The following is a 23,619-nucleotide window of genomic DNA, read 5'->3' as shown; positions in this document are numbered from 1 at the left end:
AGCACTTCTTCATTAACTAGTTACAAAAGAGACCTCACAAGGCTTTCTATGACAGCTTCGAGAAATTCTGGATTATTTGTTAACATGTGGATAACAAGAATGTTCCCCTCACCTGGTGTGTGTTTTAGTTCATGCCCTAAGATAAAAAATACGATTTCATTCAGACTCAAAGTGGCAGATGAATATTAATCTTTACCTCCAAGATGACTAGCAGATTTATAAAGAGAAATTTAAAGAACTTCCACAAGAAATAAGTTACACCACGAATACTGTTATCACTACAAATTTTATTCAGAAACCCATCTTTGTATGTTTTTTTTTTTGTTGTTTTTTAAAAAAAATTCCCCTTATGAACTGGTTTGGTCAATCAACTACAACACTTTCTAGCAGACATAAGGTAAAAATGGCATGGCTCAGAATCGCCCAGATCTTTCGCGATCTCTCGACCGCCTCCTGTCACGCTCCCGTCCGCCGCCGCCTCCACCACCGCCACCGCCACCGCCACGACCACGGTCTCTAGACCGAGAACGACGCTCCCGGGATCGGGATCTTGATCTATGCCTGCAACCAAGGAAAAGAAACAAAACCATGCCATCCAAACCAGAGCATGCAACACACAACCACAACTCACACTTCGAAATGCCACGCATCTCCTCATGTCAACAGCACTGATAAAGAAAAGCGCTGCTGAGGAGACTGCACGTCGTGACCGAGAGGCGCCCTGACTTCAGGTGTTAAAAGTTTCAGGAGAAAACAACATGCAGCTTAGAAACGAACAGGTGTATATACCCTCCACCTTCTGTCTTCTTCTAGAACCGACTCAAAGGATCACAGGAAATCATAATGAAAATGAGCTGGACACATCCCATCTTCAACCCTCACTGACCCCACGCTGCAGGCGCTCAGAGCTACTGTGTCCATCAGGCCGGTTTTTGGGTTGGGGAGAGCAGGGCTGTTTTTCTTGTATGCTTCTTTAATGCTGACCATAAAACAATCACCACCCATCTATTTCCTAATCCAGGTTTAACAGAAGAGGGATGAGAACCTCTCTAGACTCAGGACTCAGTCGGTTCGACTCTGACATCTTGATTTTCTCTGCTCTGTGACCTGGCTGTCGGGCATTTAAATGCAGGATCAGACCAATGTGACCACTAGGCCTGGTTATACCAGTGTCCCGAAGGGAGAATGCCGCCGATCCCAAGACATAATGAAACGCCCTAAAACAACCAACAAAACCAAAAGAAACCCCAATGGACATGAAATATTTAAAGCAAAAGCTTTTCCGACCTGCGGCCCAACACAAATTCATCAACTTGCTGAAAACATTATGAGATTTTTTTGCGATTTAAAAAAAAGTTATCAGGGATCATTACTGTATTTTATGTGTGGCCCAAGCCAACTCTTCTTCCAATGTGTCCCAGGGAAGCCATCCCTGGTCTAAAGGAGGTTACAACATCTAGTCGTCGTCTTCTTCGTAATATCTGGGAGAATAAACTGCATGTCACTTTCTCCACGAGCCTCATGTCTGTGGCCTCCCAGCTAACCGCCCTCTCGCTTGGTTACTAAGGTCTGTCCTCTACTTGAGAAGCTGGATAATGAAGTTACCTGTGTGCAGGTGAATATTCTTCTCCAAAGAGGATATTTTAAAATATGTATTATGTTCTAAGCAAATGCCTTTTGAAAAACAGAAATGACACCTATGTCACATTTTTTTTTTTTTTTTGGAAGAGGGGGTGTGAGGGGAGAAAGAAGCCACCGAGCTTAACGATGGGCACAGGATACTCACTTCTTGCGACGGCGCCCATACAGCTCCCGCCGCAGCTCTCTGGAAATGGGCTTCAAATGCATGAAGTTGCAGAAGCCGCCTCGTGTGCATTCTCTGTGGGTTGGAAGGAGACACTTACTACCTTGTGTGCACACAGCCCCAGACTGCCCTCAGTCACCACGTCACTGGTCACTCCTCACTCACCCCATCTCATACTGACGGCAGCAGGCTTCTCTGAAGTCCGTCACGGGTGACAGCTCGGCATGGATCGGCTGTCCATTAAACCAACGGTTATTCAAGTCAATCACAGCCTTTTCCGCATCTTCCTCACGGCGAAACTGAAAAGACAAAAACAAAAGTGCTTGCCATGCACGCTTTAATGACACTTTCTCAGTTACTGATCCAAGTATGTATCAGAGAGATGTACACACTCAGGGATAAGGTGGAATAGTATTATAGGATAATTTAAAAATATTATAGCATTATAGGAAAATGTAAAATTTTCAATGAGATTAACGTCAAGATAGTCTAAGATTTAGCCAAATGTTGCTTTCATTTTCAAATTCAACTGGTTAAGGGAGCAAATATGGCTATGTAAGCAAAGTTTTATTCACTGAAAAAGAAAAAGAAACCAAACATGTGAGTAAACCTAACTTTTCCTTAGTCCAAACAGCTTCTAACCAACAGGTACTAAATATTCTACACTGGAATAATGATGGCCGTGGTGTACCATCCGTCCTTCAGTTCTGCTGGCTGGGCGCATGTGCAGGCCGGCCACTGCCATACACGACACAGCGGGCAGGCGCCGAGCCAGTGCACCCAAGCCCTGCTGTGCACCCCAGCATCCAGGATCTCAAGGTGCACAGCGGCAGGCACCTCATCCTCGCCTGTCAGCCTTGGCCCTGCACACTAAGCGGCCACACCGCCATCTTGCTCTCGCCTGTCGGCCTCGGCCCTGGCACACTAAGCAGCCACGCCGCCGTCTTGCCCTGGCTCCTACCTTGACGTACACGTTCCCCACCAGGTGGTCTCCCAGGTTGTCACAGACGTTCATCTCCTCAACTTCCCCATACTTCTCCTCCATTTCTGTAAAAACCTCCTGAAGGGAGATCACAGTGGTTTAAGACTCGTTATACATTAAAAAGTGTCATTAGATATAACTCATGTATGTTTACTAGCGGAGAAAATTTTAAATCCTTCCAGACAGATACAGAAGATCAACAGGTGTATCAGTTACAGAGGTCAATTCTCTCACCTCAAAAAATTCATCATAGTGTTCCTGCATCTCAACATCGCTCACGGCACCTGGAAACAACAGAAATCTTGCTGGTTAGAACATGTTAACTGAGTGAACTCTTGTGCTTAAACTCAAACCGCTACAGTAACACACATGAGATTATCTAGAGAAAAGCCTGGCAGAGCTGCACTCTGCAGGAGCACTCAGGAGACTGAGCCACATGGCTACTTGTGAATGGTGTCAAGTGTGGTGAGATTGTAAATGCCCCCGTGACAGTCTCGATCCTGGCTACTAAAATGTTAAAATCACAACCAGCTTTAATCAGCATCAAAAGGGCCACATTCTCAGAAAGTGTGAGGAAAAAGGTGACTCTCAAACTACCAATTTTTTTTTACCCCCCACAAGATGCAGTCTTGCTCTGTTGCCTAGGCTGGAGTGCAGTGGCACCATCTCAGCTCACTGCAACCTCTACCTCCCGGGTTCAAGCGATTCTCCTGCCTCAGCCTCCAGAGTTGCTGGGACTACAGGTGCCTGCCACCAGGCCCGGCTAATTTTACTTTTATTTTTATTTTTAGTGGAGACAGGGTTTCACCATGTTGGCAGGCTGGTCTTGGAACTCCTGACCTCAAGTGATCCGCCTGTCTTGGCCTCCAAAGTGCTGTGATTACAGGAGTGAGACACCACACCTGGGCTCAAACTAAGAAATATTAGAACTTTCTTCCTTTTAAGATTTAAAGTAAAGGCCAAGTAAGCACACTGATGTCTTCCCTTCTTCTATAAGTTTAAAATGAAACCTGAAAGCAGGGTCAGTGATTAAAAGCTTATGATGCTCCTAACTAGTCTTTTATGGATGGCCAGCCATGGTATGCTCTCCAGTTCTTCCTGACGTGATTAAAACCCAAGCAACCATGAAGACTCGGTAGGATAGTTACCACTCAACATTACAGTATTGTGGATGCCCTCAAATAAAGGGAATGTTACAATGTTTTGCTGATGAAAGCTTTTTTTTTCTTTTTGAGACAGTCTCACTGTCGCCCAGGCTTAAGTGCAGTAGCACAATCTTGGCTCACTGCAACCTCCACCTCCCAGGTTCAAGCAATTCTCTGCCTCAGCCTCCCGAGTAGGTGGAATTACAGGCACCCGCCACCATGCCCAGCTAATTTTTGTATTTTTAGTAGAGATGGGGTTTCACCATCTTGGCCAGGCTAGTCTTGAACTCTCCTGACTTCGTGATCCACCTGCCTCAGCCTCCCAAAGTGCTGAGATTTAAGGCGTGAGCCACCGTGCCCGGCGCAAGCATTCTTATGTTTTATATTCCCAAACTATTTTCATCAGTTTATTCCTCATAATTCACATGTATTAGGCAAAATCATGTCTGTTGCATGGGTAGATTCTGCAAATTTACACTCTATCTCCAACATCATTCTATCAAATTTAATTAATTTTTTTTTTTTTTTTGAGATGGAGTCTCTGTCCACTCTAGGCTGGAGTGTAGTGGTGTGTTCTCGGCTCACTGCAACCTCCACTTCCTGGGTTCAAGCAATTCTTCTTCCTCAGCCTCCCAAGCAGGTGGGGACTACAAGCACGCACCACCACGCCTGGCTAATTTTTGTATTTTTAGTAAAGACAGGGTTTCACCATGTTGGCCAGACTGGTCTCAAACTCCTGACCTCACATGATCTGCCCACTTCAGCCTCCCACAGTGCTGGGATTACAGGGGTGAGCCACTGTGCCTGGCCCATTCTATCAAATTCTATGTTCAAATTCTAGAGTTCTCTAAACCTGAGAAATCACAGAGCTGGTTCATCAACAAACATGTTCAAATCAGCTAGACTAGGGGCTGGCAAAACCCTGACTGGTTTCCACATTGGGTAGGCTCCCTTAGCCCGTGCACCCAACGTGGGCATCTGACTGCTGGCACCAGGGTCTTTGAGCTTGTTCAAAACTTTTTATCTTTTTTTTTTTGAGACGCAGTCTCGCTCTGTCTCCAGGCTGGAGTGCAGTGGCGTGATCTTGGCTAATTTTTGTAGTTTTAGTAGAGACGGGGTTTCACCATGTTGGCCAGGATGGTCTTGATCTCTCGACCTTGTGATCCACTCGCCTCGGCTTCCCAAAGTGCTGGGATTACAGGTGTGAGCCACCGTGCCCGGCCCCCTTTTTGTCGTTAAAGATAAAAAATAACTTCTTATTTTCTAATTCTGAGAATGATTTAACTCCACTTTCTAACCCATCTGGAGCTGTTTTAGTTATTTTTGAACTTCCAGGAAACTACTTTGCTTTCAAACCCAAATTTTATTAAGTGTAACTACTCGGACAGCCTGCCAATCACATCACAGGATATCCCAATTGAAAAGCTACTGGGAATGTACGTTCCTCCCTGAGCAGAAATCAAGTTATAAACGGCCAAAGAAGCCTGTTCCAAAGGGTGGATTTTCCTATTTCAAATTCATTTCCTTTTCCACATCACAAAGAAAGTGAAGAGGAAAAAAATCTCTACACGCTCAAAGTTTTAGCAGCTTTGAGAAACGGTTTTGTGGTGATTATTTTAAACTATTAGCTATATTTATTCTGCTTAAAATGTTTCAATCAAAAGTGACTTGAAAGGCAGAGACAAGTGCATTAAGATATGATTAAAAACTTATTTATGACTCAGCTTATGTTAAATACAACTTGGAAAATAAAGCAGTTTTCTTACAGAAATATCATTCTTAAACTGGGATTGATAGTTAACTTTAACCCATACATTTGATGCTTATTTTTCTACATACTAAAGGGTATGTCAAAAAGAGCCAGTAATTTTAGGTAATTGATTTCTTCCTAAAATGACGAATTAGAATTTCATCTAATTTGTACAATCTGGACCCCAGAATTGGAATATAATTGCTAAACTTTTAGTTTGTAGCATATGCAAAACAAAAGTGCTGTGAACTGCAAATAAAGACACAAAGAAAACTAATACAACATTCTATTGTCAATAAAGCATACACAGTCCCCAAATAAACGATCAGGGCAAAGAATTAATTACTGTTACTTAGTCATCTACTTCCATTCATTTTTATCCCAGGGCAGGATTGTTAACAAAAATTATTTAATAAGTGCATATAGAAACATTTCCCTCCACCTACTGATCTTATTTCCTTAAAAACAAAAGAAAACAAACAAACAAAAAAAAACAGGTATTTTAAACCAAGGGTTACCAAGTAAATCCTGCTACCATTCGACTCAGGGAAAGAAATCTCTACTATCAGGTCAGTATTAGCACTGAAAAGCATTTAGTGTGTTGGCAGGAAAAGTTGACGAGAAAATCTCATCCACACATAGAAATGTGCACCACTGTGCGCAAGGAAGCACAACCCCGAGGCCTCCCAGTGCAGGGCCAGCTCGAGAGGGGATGTCCCTGGGATCATCTACCCTGTGTCGGTTACCCTATTAACTGAGGGGCTCTGGTTCCAGGGTGTGCACAATTTAGGCTTGTAGATACCCAAGGGTACTTGGATTTATACTGCTTTAAAACAGAATGGTGAATGGGAAGTGTCTGTCTTTGGTTTGGACTTTTTGATTTTAACAAGAGTCCAGGTGTTCATTTTAATTTATCCATAAATGACTGAATTCCAATGATTCTATAGTTGGATGGCTGTAAAAATCAAATTTTAGTTTTCTGAACTTTCCAATCATACTCATCTGTATCTCCTTCTCTAAAAATTATCATTAAGTAAACATTCACAACCTAAATTTAATATTTCCCAGCACAGGAAGAAACTGGTAGAATCTACTGAATGCCCAATTTCGATCTATTTCTAAATGGAGCAAACCAATTCCATCTCCTAGAGTTGGAGACTGTATCCAGGCAGTGTGTGGGCAGAACGGACAATCTTTTCTGCCAAGGGCCTATGTGAGTGGAGCACCCCCACGTGGGTTAGATGGGTCAGCACGGGGCTGGTGGGTGAGGAACTCAGGGGTCAACGCAAGCTGCAGACCCTCATTTGGGGAACGCTCTCAGAACAACGCCCTCACAACTAAAGGGTGCACTCCAAAATGGAGTTCAGGGAAAAAAGGCTAATGAGAAATAAAATCTCAAAAAGTAACTTCAAAAGTTTGCTTTTTAAAATTCCAGAAAGAGAGAGAAACATTCAAATATTGTTGCTCTTAAGAGGGAAGAATATGACTCGACGTTTAATTCCGGTACGTTCCCTCTAGGATGACGGCCAAAGTAAAGGAGGAGTGGGGAGCAGCAGCTACAGACTTTTTTTTAGAGACGGAGTCTCGCTCTGTTGCCCAGGCTGGAGTGCAGTGGCACGATCTCAGTTCACTGCAACCTCTGCCTCCCGGGTTCAAGCAATTCTCTGCCTCAGCCTCCCTAGAAGCTGGGATTACAGGCATCCGCCACCATGCCCAGCTAATTTTTGTATTTTTAGTAGCGATGGGGTTTCACCATGTTGGCCAGAATGGTCTTGAACTCCTGACCTCATGATCCACCCGCCTCGGCCTCCCAAAGTGCTGGGATTACAGGCGTGAGCCACCGCGCCTGGCCCAGCTCCAGACTGTTTTAAAGGGCACCCTTTCTAGTTACTTTTTCCCTTAACACACGGTGGGAGTTCAAATCTCCAACAGAGGTTTCCGTGGGGTCAGTGGGACAAAAGCTCCTCGCCACCTCTAGTGAAACGTGGTCCTTGACACTAGCACGGCAGACCAGATGGAGTGGACGCTGAGCTCTGACACGCAAGCCCAGGGAACCGGGGAAGGAACTTGTATGAACTTACAGCGCAAACCGTCAGCAGACTGGGAAGAGTTTTGAGGGTTACGGTAAATGTTCAAGAGGGCAATGGTCTGAAATACAAAACGCAACAACTTTATATTATGGAAAATTAAAGGTAAACACTTAACCGGCTGCCTGTGGCAAGTGCTCCAGTTGAGGTTCGGTGCTGAAAAAAGAGCAAGTTATTTTCCTGAGAAGCAGGGGCGTTTTCCTAGTCGGCGGCTGTCTTGAAAGCCCTGACACTGCGGTCTCACAGAGGTCTCATGATATGCCAATCTTGTACTTCTGCTCACAGAGCGTGAAAACTCTCCTTTCCAAAATTCCAATTCAGGTAAAAGCACAAATAGTTCGCCAGGCTAGCACCAAAATGTTCTCAGATGTGACAGAAAATTTTTAATGAACTCGGAAAGAATAATGCTTACATAAACTGATGGAAAAAATTACTGTATTAGAGAAATACAATTGTTACATATCATGAAATCTCCACTTCCTGGAGGAAAAATTATAATGGTGAAATAAAACCCACACTTATTGGGCAACTTACCTTATTGATTCCTTAATATTCCTAAGAGTTTTAATTTTACAGAAAGAACTTAATAAAGGCCAGGGGTTCAGTCACTGTAAAGACCAATGAACGGCTCAAAATGTTCAAATCCATTTCACATGGACGGACCTGCTCTCATGACAAATGTCAATCAATGGAGGTGGCCGGGCCAGTGACCTTCCCTAGAAGGGAAAAGCCTCCTGAACGTGGCCAAGTATCAAGTTCTTGCTGTGTGCGCCAAGGAGTTCCAGCACCTTGTCCTGTTTGCAACAGCTCTATGTCAGCAGCTCAGAAGCCAACATTATTTGTCTCAATTAAGAGTGGGCTCTTTAACACCATTGTTTTAAAAAAATTTCTCCAACTGTGGGACTTACAGTGTGAGCCGTCAGCCGTCTGTGCACTGTTTTGGGGATTACGATAGATGTTTTGAATCAAGATGGTCTGCGGGGAAAAAAAAATAAAAAGGGGAATTCTACTGGCTGCTGTGCATATATTAGACAATTGCAAAGAGACAATTTGTTTGCAAATGGCTAAACGTTTGTTTTTTTCCCGCAAGTCAGACACTTGTCTTCTGAAGAGTACACCAAAACCATCATATTATGAAAACAGAGTTTGAGCAGTGACTTGGGTCAAGTCAGCCAGCAACCAAGAAGGAACTGTATCGTTTTCAGTAGTCCCACGTTTTCAATGTTAAAGTGTTTAATGCAAGATAAATAATAGAATAGTAACATTTTCTTGTCCTTCAAGCTAGCAGACACCAATATGTGGAAAAATTCACATGATAATCATATTCCTCACACAAGATTTTTGAAAACCAAATGTGTCACTCAGCTGTCTGCAGTACATCAAGTTCTCTGGTCTCCTAGCAAAACAGGCACACCAAACAGGTTTGTCAACTGTCATGGACACCCGGCTCTGATTTACACTTTCTTGGTGGGATCTCTGTTTACATAATACAATAGCTTAAAACATTTGCTCTTTTCCGATCCTTCTTTTAAGGAAAAAAAATCCTTTTAGCCCTTGTGCTTTAAACTGGATCAGGCAGACTTGAAACCTTACACTGTACCGTTCTTCTTAAAATCAAGTTGTCTGAAAAAACAAACCATGTTTAAGTTAGTAGGCTAATATATTACATGAATCTTAATGTCCATATCACTGTAAGCAGCTTATAAAAAAACCCACCCTGAATTATGATTTACAAGCTAAAGCAATCACTCGCATGATTTAGAAAAATGAATTTTTAGTCTCAACAATATCCATGTGAAGCAGTTTTGTAAGTGGTGGTTTTGCAAAACCAGCCAGCTCCAGTTCTAGCCCTGTTTAAAGGGGAGTGGTTGTTATGAAGAGTCCCTCAGTCAAAGGTGTGCAGCTGGGAAGCCCACCTAAGAGGGAGGTCTGACCAACTGTCCACACTGAACCACTCAGACTCAAATAGGCACCTGCATCAGGGCCCCATCTCTCCCCTAAGCCGTCAAGTACTGCCCTGAGTCAACTGAACTCAAGCCTGGGAAGCCTCCCAAAGCTGACCCGACTCAGCTTTGAATTGAAATGACCGTAGCATGACAACTCTGATGAAAAGCTAAACTGAGCCCAATTATTCAACAGTAAAATTCAGTTGGTCTCACTCAGGCATTCTGGCAGTGGCTATTTAATAAAGGAAGCTTAACGTGAAGAGGTAATGCAGTCTAATGGGAAAGCCAGCGGTGGCTAGGATTGTCTAAAACCAACCCAAACAAACCCACACATCAAACTAGGATGCTTAAGCTGACACATACTACTGACCCCATCGAGCTCCAATGGGCTCTCCCCACCTCTGATGTGGAGCACCTAAATTAACTACATTTCACATGCTCAGGTAATCTATGATCCAGAAAAACATAAAGAAAGTGCCTCCAGCCAGATTAAAGAAAACTTTTAGAATAGGGAACAGTTGATTTCTCTCGGCCCAACACTTGGGACACTCCCCAGAATCAAAGAACTGGGTGAGCACCTAAGATGCTTGGTTATAGCACAATCCACAGCCACTGGTTTAGTTAGGGGAGACTCGGTTCATACATCAAAACATTAAGGAAAACCCAATTACAATACGCAAAAAATTTCAAACTGCTTCTCCAAGATTTTGAAATTCATAAAAAGAAACACATTTTCAGAGCTATCAAAACATAGACTGCTGTTGTACTAACCACTTGGTAATTAGGATGATGGAAGGAAAAGACACCATCCTCTTCCCTTCTAAAAACGCCGTGTGCTATGGGGTCGTCCATGGGCTTCAACCAGAAAAAACCCACGTTTCCTTCTCCCAGCTCACTTCCACAACATGGCAGATTTTCTTAAATGCTGACAGGAACACGTATACAGACAGATGTGAGCTCAGAGGCAGATGTGAGCTCAGAGGCAGAGCTGGCAGCTCCCGGGGGCTACACACTATAGCTACTCAACAGCTCAGAGGCTGCATATTTAGACTTCAAGGCTGGGTTAGAAGGAGCTCCCCAGCTCTCCATCTGGAAAGATGTGGGCACAGATTTTCAAATTTCAGGTTTTCTCATCAACTTGGGCACAAGTTTTCTGCTCCTATTAGAGGTGCCTTCTCCCTTTAATCCATAAGTGATCCTTTATAGTGTACAAACCTTTGCCTTTTCTTCAATTAACCAAAAATAAAACTATCAAAAATCACAACTTTTGATTGAACTGAACTCAGAGCAGATCCAAGCCCAAGATAACAGGCACTCCTCAACTAACTTAACAGACCTGCTGTGAGTAGTTTACGGCCCACTTTCTACCCTTCAGTTTCATTTTTCATGTTTCCATGACACGACACAACTCGCTGTTTCCTCAACTAGTGATGGGAAAGTGAGGACGTAGCTAGGGAAACTGGAGCAGCAAGATGGGCCTGGTGACAATCATGCCAGCTTTTAAGGTGGCTCCATCACCTCTATTGCCTGGAGACAGCAAAGAGCAGAAAGCCCACTCCGTGTCCACTGGTGCCTGGAAGAGGCTAAGCCAAGGCTGGCATGGCCACCCCCTCTGGACCCATGTCCATTACAGGGGGTAGGGAAGATGGCAGGGCAGCAAATATCAGGCACAGCCAACACACGAACATCAAAAACTAACTTTTAAAGTTTCTCTAATGATAAAAACAAGGAGTGGTGGCTTCAGGCCTTCCACTGGAAGTGGCTCACCTGCCTCACTCTCATTAAATAGAAGAACACACTTATTAACACAAATGGAAAATGCAACCACTAGAGAAAAAATGTAGAAATTAACTGTCTTTGAAAAGAACATGAAGTTTTTATAATTTACATTAAAAAAAAAAAAAAAACCAAAGGGCAAACAAACCTGGCTAAACGTCGGTTTATTGTGCAACCGAGAGCACCTGTCTCCATGACGACATGCTCCAATTTTGAAATAAAATGAACAGTTGACTCTGTAAGGGAAAATAAGAGCTGATTATTTTGCTGGGAAGATATCAAACACATGCAAATATGTCAGCAGCATGACACACACTATCAAATTACTTTTAACCTTTCCGAAACATGACACAGACTTTTTTCCGTGGTGTTAAGCACCTCCTCTTCCTTGCTGTATTTTAGGATAACTTAACTTCAACTTCCCCTTCTTCAAACACAGTACCCGTTCAACAAAGACTGTTCTAACTGGAACCTGCCTCCTCCTCATTCAAATCCCCTCCACATTCCTAACTGCACAGCTGTTCTGTTTTTTTCTTAAAGCGAGTACTAAATTAGTCTAAAACTAAATGTAACTTTAGCCTAAACTTAACTAAATGTTCTCTAGTTCTCCACGATGAAGTTCTCTCTTGAAAACACTGGTGTAGTGAGGGTTAAGATCCCAACTCTGCTACCAGCTGCTTGGGCTTGAGCAAGTCACCCTAGCTCTCAGATGTCATCTGTAAATGATGACAATGCCAATGTGGCACTGTTGGGAGAGTCAGAACGTATGTGTGCTTCACATATGGTGCTCATGAAGTGCTATCATTATCTAAGGAAAATGGAAAACGAAGTTGAGAATCTCTCTAAACCCATGACACCAGACCAACAGGGAGTTTCAAAAAATAGGTCTGAAGTAAATCAATTCTCCTGGTCTCAATACACTGAAAACAAGCTATTAGGGGACTGACCAAACCCCACCTTAGGAATCACCTAACGTCACCTTCTGTCTCTATTGCAAAACCCTTCCTTAATACTGTTCAAATACGCTGACAATCCAGATCCATATCCAATGGAACCAGCAATCATGCCGGTGTGCCAGCAACGTAAGGGAGGGAAGCTGATCTCTGATGAATTAGGACATCTTACTAGACAGACTCCATTCAAATTCAATTTTTTTCTTTTTTACCAAGTGCCATTATGTTTTAAACAGTCAATCCAGAGTTAAGATCGAAGGGCCTCAACCTCAGTGACATTTGATGGACCATGACGACTGACTAGCCACTGATTTATCAGGTAGCAGTAAAGATGGGAAAGTCTGAATTTATCAGGAGAGGAAAGTGATCATATATATTTGTAAACTTATCGGTCTTGAGATTATCTAACTTGATTAGACAATAGCATATCTTTAGGAAGTCATCTAAAAATAAAGAAAGCTTATTTAAAAACTACCTCAGAATGGGCAAGACCTGGGCCTCAGCAATTAATATCCAATTATTCCATACAATTAAACCACAGACAAGCTATTAGGATATGCTTGAATCTAGAAAACATCTATAACTTCAAACATAAGCTGAATATTTTTTAACTGGTAGAGACCCATATTCTATTCTTAGCTTAAATAATAATTAAAACAAAGTTAATAGGAACCAGCAGCTTCATTTTTTAGGAGTTGATCCTGTTTCCTGGAAGCTAAAACCCCACGTCTCCCTGAAAAGAAAACACAAGTCACCTAGATTAAATAATCGACTTTTCTGAATTAAAACCATGATCTTTACAGTATAGCCCAATAGGTTGAAATGTGGTTGCTTATAGCAGAAATATAGGGAGACAGACTTTTATAAGACAGAAGTCATGCCACATGCAAATACGAAAAGGCAAAATTAAGGATGTCCCAATCCTATATGTGTTAGTTCTTCATCCTAAACTCAGAAGAGCCTCTTGTTCCACTAGAGCTGGTCTATTCATTCACCAAGATCATACCGTGAGTTCCTTAAGGATAATATCCAAATTTTCCCCATGTTTAAGTCTCCAGAAACTGGCCTATAGTTGACCCCCACTCAATGTTTCTGAAGTGACTATAACTGGTAGATTTTGGCTTAAAACTTTGCCAGAAAAGAAATATAGCCTCCTCATCCAAACAACACAGGAGATTCTACCATGTGTGAAGAGGACATTTTACAAGATAGACTCCATCCTGGAAAAGAGAAACATTTTAAATAGTTTTTGAAAAAAGTGGTTCTAAAAACATCGACAAATTTAGGGGTTTATCATTAAAAACATAAAGTCATGTTAACTTTGTATGGCACTGAAGAATGCCAAGATAACTACTTGAAGAGGAGATTAAGCCAGATGCTGGGTCTTTAGATTTTCAAAGTAACAATTATCCTTCAAACGTCTGAAAACATTCCCTTTAGTCTAAACTACAGCCAACTCACTGGAAATTAATACGTGCCAAGGTGGTAATTATACAAAGCTGAAATTAAATGTTTTGCTTTTAACCTAACGATTGATTAGGGAAGGCATGCAACCTTAAGGAAAAAATCGAAAGATTTTTTTCCTTAAATCAGAACTGTGTCTTCAAGAAGTCACCGACTTACAAGTTTTCAACTTAGACGATGGGTTTATCTGGGCATTAAAGGCATTTTCGATTCATGATGGGTTTATCGGAACGCAATCCCATCGTAAATCGAGGAGCACCTGCATTTTAAGAGCGGATCACGTCTCTTGTGGTTAGACAGTTAATCCAGTAGTCTCCACCATACTTTTCCTTGTCATATGTCCTTATTGCCGGCCCCGTGGTCGCTTAAACAGGCAAGAGGCTGGCTAAGTGGATAAAACACCAACGCTTAGGACCCTAAGTTAGATAAGTGACTGAATACTGGCAAGGCTGGTACCAGAGCTTGTTCGACACAGGACATTCACAGCTCAAAGTTGGAGTAAACGTGTCCACATCGAAAAGGCCCGGATGCTCCAGGCAACTTTCAGCGTCGCTCGAGGCGGCTTCCGGGAGCCGGCGGCTCGGAGGCCCGGACGTCGGGCGATCAGCCAGTCCAGGCCTCAAAGCGGGAGAGAGCTCCGCCGCGGCGCCCCGAAAAGAAGCCCCATTCATTCGCCCCGCTCCGTTTTTCCGCCGCGCGGCCCACGAGGCGGCAGCGGCGGCGCGCGGATCCGGAGGGCGCGCAAGGGGCCGGAAGGGCCGCCGCTCCTTCCCGCCGCCGGGCCCCTCCCCCCGCCGCCGCCGCGCCGGCCCGCCTGGGCCTCCCCGGTCGCCCTCCCGCCGCCTCAGCCACCCCGCGTCCCGATCGCGCCCAACCCCCGGCAGGGGGTCCCACTCACTTGTCTTTCTCGGTGCCGAAGATGGAGGCCAGATACTCCGCCATTTCCCACCCGCCGCCGCCGCCGCCGACACTGCTGCCGACGCCGCCGACCCTGCCGACGCCCGCGGGAGACGTCACCCGGACGCGACGACGCTCTTCCCCGCCCCGACGTGGCAGCGCTACCCAATCAGGCGAGGTGCTGCCTGAGCGGGGGCGGGACGCATGCGCGTAGGGAGCACGTAGTGCGCGTGGAAAGCTCCGCCTTTTTGGTTTTGGGAACCCGCGCCCTCTGCCGGTTGCCTCCCTGCCCGGCCCTCTCCTCGCTGGCCCGCCCGCCCCTCTCCTCGCTGGCCCGCCCTCCCGCCCGGCGCTGGCCCGCCCTCCCGCCCGGCGCTGGCCCTGCTGGGTCCTGCGCGCCGGGGACTGGGGGCCAGCAGTGCAGACCGAACCCGGGGCCGAGGGGCTTCTCCACAGAGCCGCCTGGGGCTCGGCGCGGGGCGCTCCGCTCGACCCCAGCTAAGGGAGCATTAGGAAGTGCGGGCGTCCCCCTCCCTGAACCCTTGTGGGGCGGGAACCGTCGACCTAAAAGAAAAAAAAAAAGCTGAGGCAAACTTGATATAAGTAGAGAGGTTATTTGGACCGAGTTTGAACATTGCAGCCTGGGAGCATAGCTTCGAGTTGCCCTGAACTCGAAGGATTCGCAAGTGACGAGTGGGTTTATAAAGCTTAAGAGGGGGGCAGTTCTTAAATTGCTCACCAAGAATTTACGTGAAAATAACAGAAGCTATTGATTGGCTGTACGTTGTTGTTTGTATAATGATTCCAGGAAAGGAAGTTTATGGGTGAAGGCAGCGGGTCCGGAGCAACAGTGCCTTTAAACAATTGCCAGGCACGAGTGGGGACCATTGAAGCCCCATAGACGTGTCTCTCAGAGCCGGTTTAACCTCGCACACCTCACACAGCTCGGACCTCTGTGTTGCTTTTCTTTTCTCACACCCCGCTCTTCACCCTCCCCGAGCGCCTGCCAGGTGCGACCCCCCACGCCCCCCCGGGGCCCTGCACTCTTGCAGTTGCCTGGCCAAGGCCACCCACAGGTGGAGCTGGAAGGCCAGTGACCTGCCTCTGGGATACCCTTTCAGTCCCCTCAGGTCACAGGGCTGGAACCATTCCGTTGGAAGGGTTCTATTCCTCTCTCTTGCGTTATAACCCCGTCAAGCAGCCATTTTCATCTGGTTTCCCACATTCATCAACTCACCTTCGATTTACCTAATTTCCAACGCAACTATCAACTCTGGTTAGGAAGAAGTCAGAGACAGGGCCTGCTTCACTTACCTCCTCCACAAGATGAGCCCCAGGCTGTGGGGCAGGATCATGGGGTCCTCTTAGCTCGGCTAGAGCTGAATGCTGAGCCCATGTGTTTGGGCGGATTTGCGTGTTAGAATTGCATTTCTCTTGTCAACAGAGCATCTTCCTACCTGGGAAAGATGAGCCAACTGGAAACCTGTGTTAGAAACAGTAGGGCCTCGGAGGTGTAAACCAAAAAGCATCTGAGACAGGGCTCCATCAGTTTAGAAGTTTATTTTGCCAAGGTTAAGGACAATGCCTAGGAGGAAAACCACGGTATCACAGAAACAGTCTGTAGTCTGTGCCTTTCTCCAAAGATGACTTTGAGGGCTTCAGTATTTAAAGGGGAAAAGTGGGCTGGAGGGGAAAGCGGAACAGTGTGGTAATCCACACGTTGCAAGAGAAAAGAAGCAGGTCGAGAACAGTCGACTGTACAGCTCACACTCAGCAAATCAGCACTTTACATAAGAGAAGCAGCTGTTGAACCTTTTATCTGTAGCCATCTGCTTAGGAACCAAAGGAAAGGCAGCTGCTTACATCACTCAGCTTTCAGCTCTTTCTTTTCCTTTTGGCAGAGGGAACTGGGATCCTGAGTTTTATGTTCCTTTTGCAGAGGTGAGGCCAGATAAGTGATAAGACAGATGCCAGTCCAGCAGGTGGTCATGTCCAGAGCATGCAGCCTCGGGACACGGTCTGGGAACAGACTGCTGCAGAGTTGGAAGCTGGCAAGAGGGTCTCAGCTGTGAAGTCCCTGGGGTGGGGGAGAAGTGGTCGGAGAAATCAGAGGTAAAGTCTATGCGTGGGAACTGAACTGAAATCCACAGCTCTATAACAAGGTATTAATCTGGTTACTAGAACCAGGGTAGATGATCAGACCAGGGCCACCAGTACCATCCACCCATTTTTCCTGAGAAAAGAAAAATACGGCAGTCTGAGCTCTGAGGTGTGCAGAATGATCAGGCCCAGAGAGGCAGGAGCGTGGGACTTCACTCAGCGCCCCTTCCACCATAGAAGCAACTGTCCAGGGCAATTATTTGATGGAATTTTTGCTCCTGACAGGCTGCCTCACCCATTATCTTTATGTTCACATGGAATTAGTGATACTAAGAACAATGCATAGCCAATCAGCACCTTCTGTATTTTAATGCAAATTCTTGCTGACAACTTAGGGACTGCCTCTTCCTTTTCCTTAAAAAACCACTGTAACTGCTGCTAATAGGAACATATGTTCAGGGCAACCTAGGGGTATGTGCCCAGGTAGCCATCCTCAAGCTTTAGGCTCAAATAAACTCTATACTTAATCATATTTTCTGAATTTCATTATTTGAGGTTGACATTTTGGTGACCCAGATAGGACCTGAAGCAGGCCTTCAGGGATTGCCACTACTTCATCAATAGTTGGAGCCTTGGTACCAGCACAAATGACTGTTATTTACTCCACCTCACTGGGGCTGGCAGGGTCTCTGGTAAGGCCGGTCTTGGGATCTGAATCCTTCCAGCTTAGTTGAAGATTGAGACTTCTTACACACTAATAATTTGATAGGGTTGGAACTGAAGCTCTACTGGAAGGTAGAAGTTTCCATTTTTATTCTCTAGAGATTCTGTTGACAGCAGATTTGTGATTTTCACTTCTCTCTGAGGTTTTACTTATCTCTTTAGAGTTTGCAGCCTTTTCTCTCATTCGAAATGTGGTCAAGGAGAGAGTGTCATCTTTAAAACTGGCCACATTCTGAAACTTAGTTCAATTGACAAATTTAAGCATTCTTTTTTTTTTTTTGAGACTGAGTCTCACTCTGTCACCCAGGCTGGAGTGCAGTGGCATGATCTCGGCTCGCTGCAACCTCTGCCTCCCGAGTTCAGGCAGTTCTCTGCCTCAGCCTCCCAGGTAGCTGGGATTAGAGGCACCTGCCACCATGCCCTGCTAATTTTTTGTATTTTTAGTAGAGATGGGGTTTCACCATCTTGGCCAAGCTGGTCTTGAACTCCAGATCTTGTGATCCAGCCACCTTGGACTCCCAAAGTGCTGGGATTACAGGAGTGAGCCACCGTGCCTGGCCACTTTCTTCTTTAGTGACCAGAATTCCTCCCCTTAGGCATTTTTGTCATTCAGAAGGAAAATCTAAATTATGGGCACTTGTACTTCTAAAGGAGACATCCATCTGCAGAAACGGCAGCTGGATTCATGTACAATACTTATGGTGCCACCTTCTGTCAATATCTAGAAACATGGTCTCACTTAACCCATGAAGACCCCAGACTACAATAGCTAAAATGTGGTGCCTTTAAAATACCTAAATTAGTTTGTGCACTCAATAGGAAAAAGCTGCATCTAAAATTTAAAAACTGAGAGAGCTACTTTTCAACAATACTTAGAAGCTCCTAAAAGAAGTTCTGATGGTCATTTCTTCACAAGAAGAAGACAAAAGATTATCTGAAACTATTTCATTTTTTGTTTGTTTTAAGACAGAGTCTGGCTCTGTTACCGAGGCTGGAGTGCATTGGCGCCATCTTGGCTCACTGCAACCTCCGCCTCCTGGGTTCAAACGATTCTTCTGAGCTGGGATTACAGGCGCCCCCCACCTTGCCCGGCTAGTTTTTTTTTTTTTCTTTTTTTTTTTTTGACACAGAGTTTCGTTCTTGTTGCCAAGGCTAGAGTGCAATGGCGCAATCTCAGCTCCTTGCAACCTCTGCCTCCCGGGTTCAAGCGATTCTCCTGCCTCAGCCTCCCAGTAGCTGGGATTACAGACACCTGCCACCCTGCCTGGCTAATTTTTTGTGTTTTTAGCAGAGACCAGGTTTCACCATGTTGGCCAGGCTGGTCTCGAATTCCTGACCTCAAGTGATCCACCTGCCTCAGCCTCCCAAAGTGCTGGGATTGCAGGCGTGAGCCATCATGCCCAGCTGTATCTCTCATTGTTTTACTTCTCCTAAGAAAACCAAATTCATGGTATTCTGAAGACCAGAGATGATTCAACAGGCAACAGCAGTTATATAAATTGATGACTTGACTGAGGTCTCATTTTTGCCACCCTGCGATGCCATCCCAATTTGGCTTTTGGCTTTCTTCACTGAAGGAATTCACAGAGATTCCTCACTGAGAGGTATCCTTCCCTGATATAATTTGGATATTTGTCCTCACCCAAATCTGACATTGAAATATCATCCCCGACATTGGAGGTGGGGCCTAGTGGGAGGTGGTTGGCTCACGGTGGTGGATTTCTCGTGAATGGCTTAGCACCCTCCCTTTGGTGCTGCCCTCACGATAGTGAGTGAGTTCTCGTGAGATCTGGTCGTTTAAAAGTGTGTGGCACCTCACCTGCCACTCTCTCCCTCTCTCTCTCTCGCTCGTGCTTTCCCTTTGTGACATGCCCTCTCCTCCTTTACCTTTTGCCCTGATTGTCAGCTTCCTCAGGCCTCCCTAGAAGCTGAACAGGTGCCGGGACCATGCTTCCTGTAAAGCCTGCGGAACCATGTGCCAATGAAGCTTCTTTTCTTATACATTACCCAATCTCAGGAATTTCTTATTTTTATTTATTTATTTATTTATTCATTTATTTATTTATTTATTTTCATGCAAGATAGGTTCTTCCTCTGTCACCCAGGCTAGAGTGCAGTGGCACGATCATGGCTCACTGCAGCCTTCTCCTCCCAAGGCTCAGGTGATTCTCCCACCTCAGCCTCCCGAGTGGCTGAGACTACAGGCGTGCACCACCATGCCTGGCTAATTTTTTTGAATTTTTAGTAAAAATGAGGTTTCGCCATGTTGCCCAGGCTGGTTTTGAACTCCTGGGCTCAAGCCATCTGCCCACCTCGGCCTCCCAAAGTGTTGGGATTACAGGCGCGAGCCAGTGCAGCCAGCTGGTTATTTCTTTATAGCAACGCAAGAATGGCTTAATACATCTCCCTTCCCCTATGTGGGACAAGGCCATCTGATAATTAACCTTCCTAGCAACTTAGGACTAAGCTCCTGAACATAAAGGGAGCCAACATAATTTGCATTTTTCCATGAGGCTTTTTTTGAAAGGTCTTGATGAAAAGGGGAGAAATGGGAAAAAAAAAATAGCACAGAGCCATCTGAGTTATGTGAGGTGTGCCAAAGTTACCAGGCCCAGAGAGACAGGAGTGTGGGACTTTTTGTTTTGTTTTTGTTTGAGACAACATAGTGAGACCCTGTCTTTATAAAAAATTTAAAAAAATTATCCAGGCATAGTGGCATGTGCCTGTGGTACCCAGCTACTGAGGACAGAGGATTGCTTGAATCTGGAAGGTTGAGGCTGCAGTAAGCTGTGATCTGTAATCACACCATTGCACTCCTGACTGGGTGACAGAGTGAGACCCTGTCTCAAAAAAAAAAAAAAAAAAAAAAAAAAAAAAAAAAAAAAACCCACTGGTGCTAATTGGAGCATGTGTCTTTTCAGGGGAACTTGAATCTAGCTCCCAGGTGGCCGTCCTTAAGCTTTGGGCTTGAATAAACTTTGTACTTAATCATATTTTCTAAATCTCATTATTTAAAGTTGAGAATTCATTCCTCCCTTCATCTGTTCATCCATATGTCTGTCCTTTCACCCACCTATCCACCCGTATATCCATCCACCCATTTGTCTGTTAGTCCATCCATCCATCCATCCATCCATCCATCCATCCATCCATCCATCCACTCACCCAGTCATCCATCCATCCATCCATCTGTCCTTTCACTCACCCATTTATTTGTCCGTCCGTCCGTCCGTCCATCCATCCGTCCGTCCGTCCGTCCGTCCATCCGTCTATCCATCCATCTATCCATCCCACTGAGTCATCCATCCATCCATCCATCCATCCGTCCATCCATCTTATATTTTGGGGGGCATGTCTGATGTGTCATACTGTGGCAGGTGTACAGACACAAATTTGGAAGACAGATCTCCACTTAGAATTCTGCCAGGCACCTCAGCTCAACATATCTCCAGCTGACTTCATTTTATCCTCCTCCTCCCATCTCTTGACCTTCTGTTCAAGCATTTAGTAAATGCCAGTCATCCACAGCCTGAGCCCACCTGGGTTGCCCTTAGTTGTCTGACTCACATCCATTCTAATTCCTTGGCTTCTCTCAACCATCTCTGCTCCTTTTCCTCCTCTCGGCCATTCCTGAGTGTACCTCGATCACTACAGCAGTATCTATGCTGTTTCCTCCTTTTCTAGGTGACCATTTGTCCTTCTGCCAGAGGGATCTGTGGGAAATACAGATTTGATCCTGCTATTTCTTGCTGGGAGCCTTCCATGGCTCCCAGTCCCCGGAATGCGGCGGGCAACTTTCAGCTCCTGGTCCTGGGAGCCTCCCACCTGTGCACAGTGTGTGCTTCCAGGGCCCATGCCCACTCCCTCCTTCCCAGCATTCCAGTTTGGCCCTTGAGGCCTCCTCGGAGTCATCTCCCTCCCAGATGTGCAATGCATTTTGGGTTCTCACAGCTTCCCCTCCTTACCTGCAAAGGTTGAACAGACCTGGATCTGATATCCTGCTTTGCCACTTCCTCCTGCGTGACCTTTGTTATGAAGTTCTCTAGACTTAGGGTTTCCATTGGCTAATGGGATCAGCCAACCTGCCTTCGAGGAGTGGACGAAGCTTGGCACTTAGTAGGCGCCCATGAGGCATCTGAAACCGCCCTTGTTGAATGATGCTCTAATGCAGTGTTGACATCTCTGTCCTACTAGACTGTAGTTGCTTTGAGGAATCCAGTTCTGTCTTTTCATCCTGATTCCATGGTGGGACAGACCCGCAGGCCCTTATCAGCAATTCCAAAAAGCAAAAAGCTGGGAAAATGAAAAGGCTTTTTTTTTTTTCCTGTAAACTTGGTGCCAAAATTTGCAAAATCTGACCTGACCCGAGGTGTTGGCAGCATCCCAACACTCCCTCTGTTGTAGGCACCTCTGCTGGTTGCTGACATTGTATATGTTTTAATTTTTAAAATGCATTTGTCTTTTTGTGACCTTGGGTTTCATTACACTGTGAATTCATACAAAAAGGGTTACATGTACCCAGTGCTCGCTGTGGGAAGGACACATGGAAACACCCTCTTTGTCCATAGTGCAGAAACCATCAGTGATGTTGGGAAGCCATCAAAAGACAAGCAGCTGGGCTGTGCATGGTGGCTCATGCTTATAATCCTATCACTTTGGGAGGCCGAGGTGGGAGGATTGCTGAGGTCAAGAGTTCAAGACCAACCTGGCCAACATAGCAAGACCCCCTCTCTATTAAAAAAAAAGACAAACAGTTGAAAATTTACAATAATTGTGATTACCAAGAGCCATTGAAATATGGAAAACATGAGGCCAGTGGTGTGTGGTGTAGGGAGGGAGATCTTAACCAGGAATGGGTGGAATGGAGTTGGCAATGAAGAAGTCACCATATGCCACGGAGTGGTTTGTTGGTTATGAAAGAAGCTGGAATACAGCAGGAAGAACTGAACTTTAAAGGTGAGTATGAATATTCAAGAAGTGTCATGGTGTAAAACAATCTGCATAGCTGTGGTGGAAAGGCTTCTTTTCTGCTCAGGAAACAGCTGAAAATTACATTGATGGGTTCGTTTCCTATGAAAACCTTAGTCTCAGCCAGGCATGATGGCTCACGCCTGCAATCCCAGCACTTTGGGAGGCCAAGGCAGGTGGATTGCTTGAGCCCAGGAGTTCGAGACCAGTCTGGCCAACATGGCAAACCCAATCTCTGCAAAAAATACAGAAATTAGCCAGTCATGGTGGTGCATGCCTGTAGTCCCAGCTACTCTGGAGGCTGAGGTAGGAGGATCACTGAGCCCAGGGAGGTTGAGGCTGCAGTGAGCCAAGATGGTGCCACTGCACTCCAGCCTGGGTGACAGAGAGAGACCCTGTCTGAAAACCAAAAAACAACAAAACCTTAGTCAGAACAAGTCTGTGGCGCTGATGAGTCAGGCAGCTCCACCTGTGCTCTTTTCTAGGCAGACAGGATGGTTGAGGAATGTCACAACAGGCGTCCAGGAGGAAATGCACGGGATGATGCTGGCCAAAGCTGGCTGTGGTTGGAAAAAGCCACTGGTGTGAATGATGTATGCTAGCTAGTATGCAAGGGAACATATACTGGGAACCCAAGCCATGTTTTCTGCATGGTTTAATAATCCTTTGCATCAGTGCCAGGAATTCACTGCAGATAAGCTGGTCTGGAAGAAAAATGAACATTTTGTTATTTCTGCACAGCTGCTCCACACATTCCCTTCCTGAATGTCTTTTGAAAAGCAGTATTTCTGACATTGACTTTTCACCAATTTGTGAAGGGAGTTTTACACTCCAATAAGAGTGAATGTAAATGCTTTTTTGGGGGGAAGGGGGAATCCTGCCATTAACAGAAGCAGGGCTTCCTAAGTTCACTCACAAGGCTGCCGTTCACACCGTCACAGATGCTCGGACAGAATGGACAGCTCTGCTAACGTGCACTCGGTTGACTGTGTGAACCCCAAACATTTGAGACAGGCCTCAGTTA

At 45.3% G+C, this 23,619-nt stretch overlaps 1 protein-coding gene across 3 annotated transcripts; it reads right to left on the bottom strand.

Moving 5' to 3' along the window:
• Positions 1-267: 267 nt before the first annotated feature.
• Positions 268-14,919, bottom strand: U2AF1 (U2 small nuclear RNA auxiliary factor 1). 3 transcript variants are annotated; one of them, XM_065541347.2, is made up of 9 exons: positions 14,806-14,919; positions 11,639-11,726; positions 8,677-8,743; positions 7,763-7,829; positions 3,021-3,070; positions 2,766-2,864; positions 1,970-2,103; positions 1,787-1,879; positions 268-561 (listed from the first exon to the last, which is right to left on the bottom strand). In XM_065541347.2, the coding sequence occupies exons 5-9, from the start codon at positions 3,048-3,050 to the stop codon at positions 414-416; spliced, it is 504 nt and encodes a 167-aa protein (XP_065397419.1). In that variant the 5' UTR covers positions 3,051-3,070; positions 7,763-7,829; positions 8,677-8,743; positions 11,639-11,726; positions 14,806-14,919; the 3' UTR covers positions 268-413. The 3 variants fall into 3 exon arrangements, with proteins under 3 accessions (XP_065397419.1, XP_005548645.1, XP_005548644.1); XM_005548588.4 differs by lacking the exon at positions 7,763-7,829; XM_005548587.4 differs by lacking the exon at positions 8,677-8,743.
• Positions 14,920-23,619: the final 8,700 nt, after the last annotated feature.

This window comes from Macaca fascicularis, chromosome 3, assembly GCF_037993035.2.
Source record: "Macaca fascicularis isolate 582-1 chromosome 3, T2T-MFA8v1.1".
Taxonomy (NCBI): domain Eukaryota; kingdom Metazoa; phylum Chordata; class Mammalia; order Primates; family Cercopithecidae; genus Macaca; species Macaca fascicularis.
The sequence above is the reverse complement of the archived record's forward strand: the minus strand, read 5'-3'. Positions and strand labels throughout refer to the sequence as shown.

Bases quoted from the DNA above. Each gene is read 5' to 3' on its own strand.
- U2AF1 (XM_005548588.4), bottom strand. From the start codon at position 14,849: ATGGCGGAGTATCTGGCCTCCATCTTCGGCACCGAGAAAGACAA. The intron at 11,727-14,805 runs GTGAGTGGGACC...TTTCCCTTACAG, and splicing joins TTCGGCACCGAGAAAGACAA to AGTCAACTGTTCATTTTATT. The intron at 3,071-8,676 runs GTAAGTCCCACA...TGTTGTTTCCAG, and splicing joins GACGGCTGACGGCTCACACT to GTGCCGTGAGCGATGTTGAG.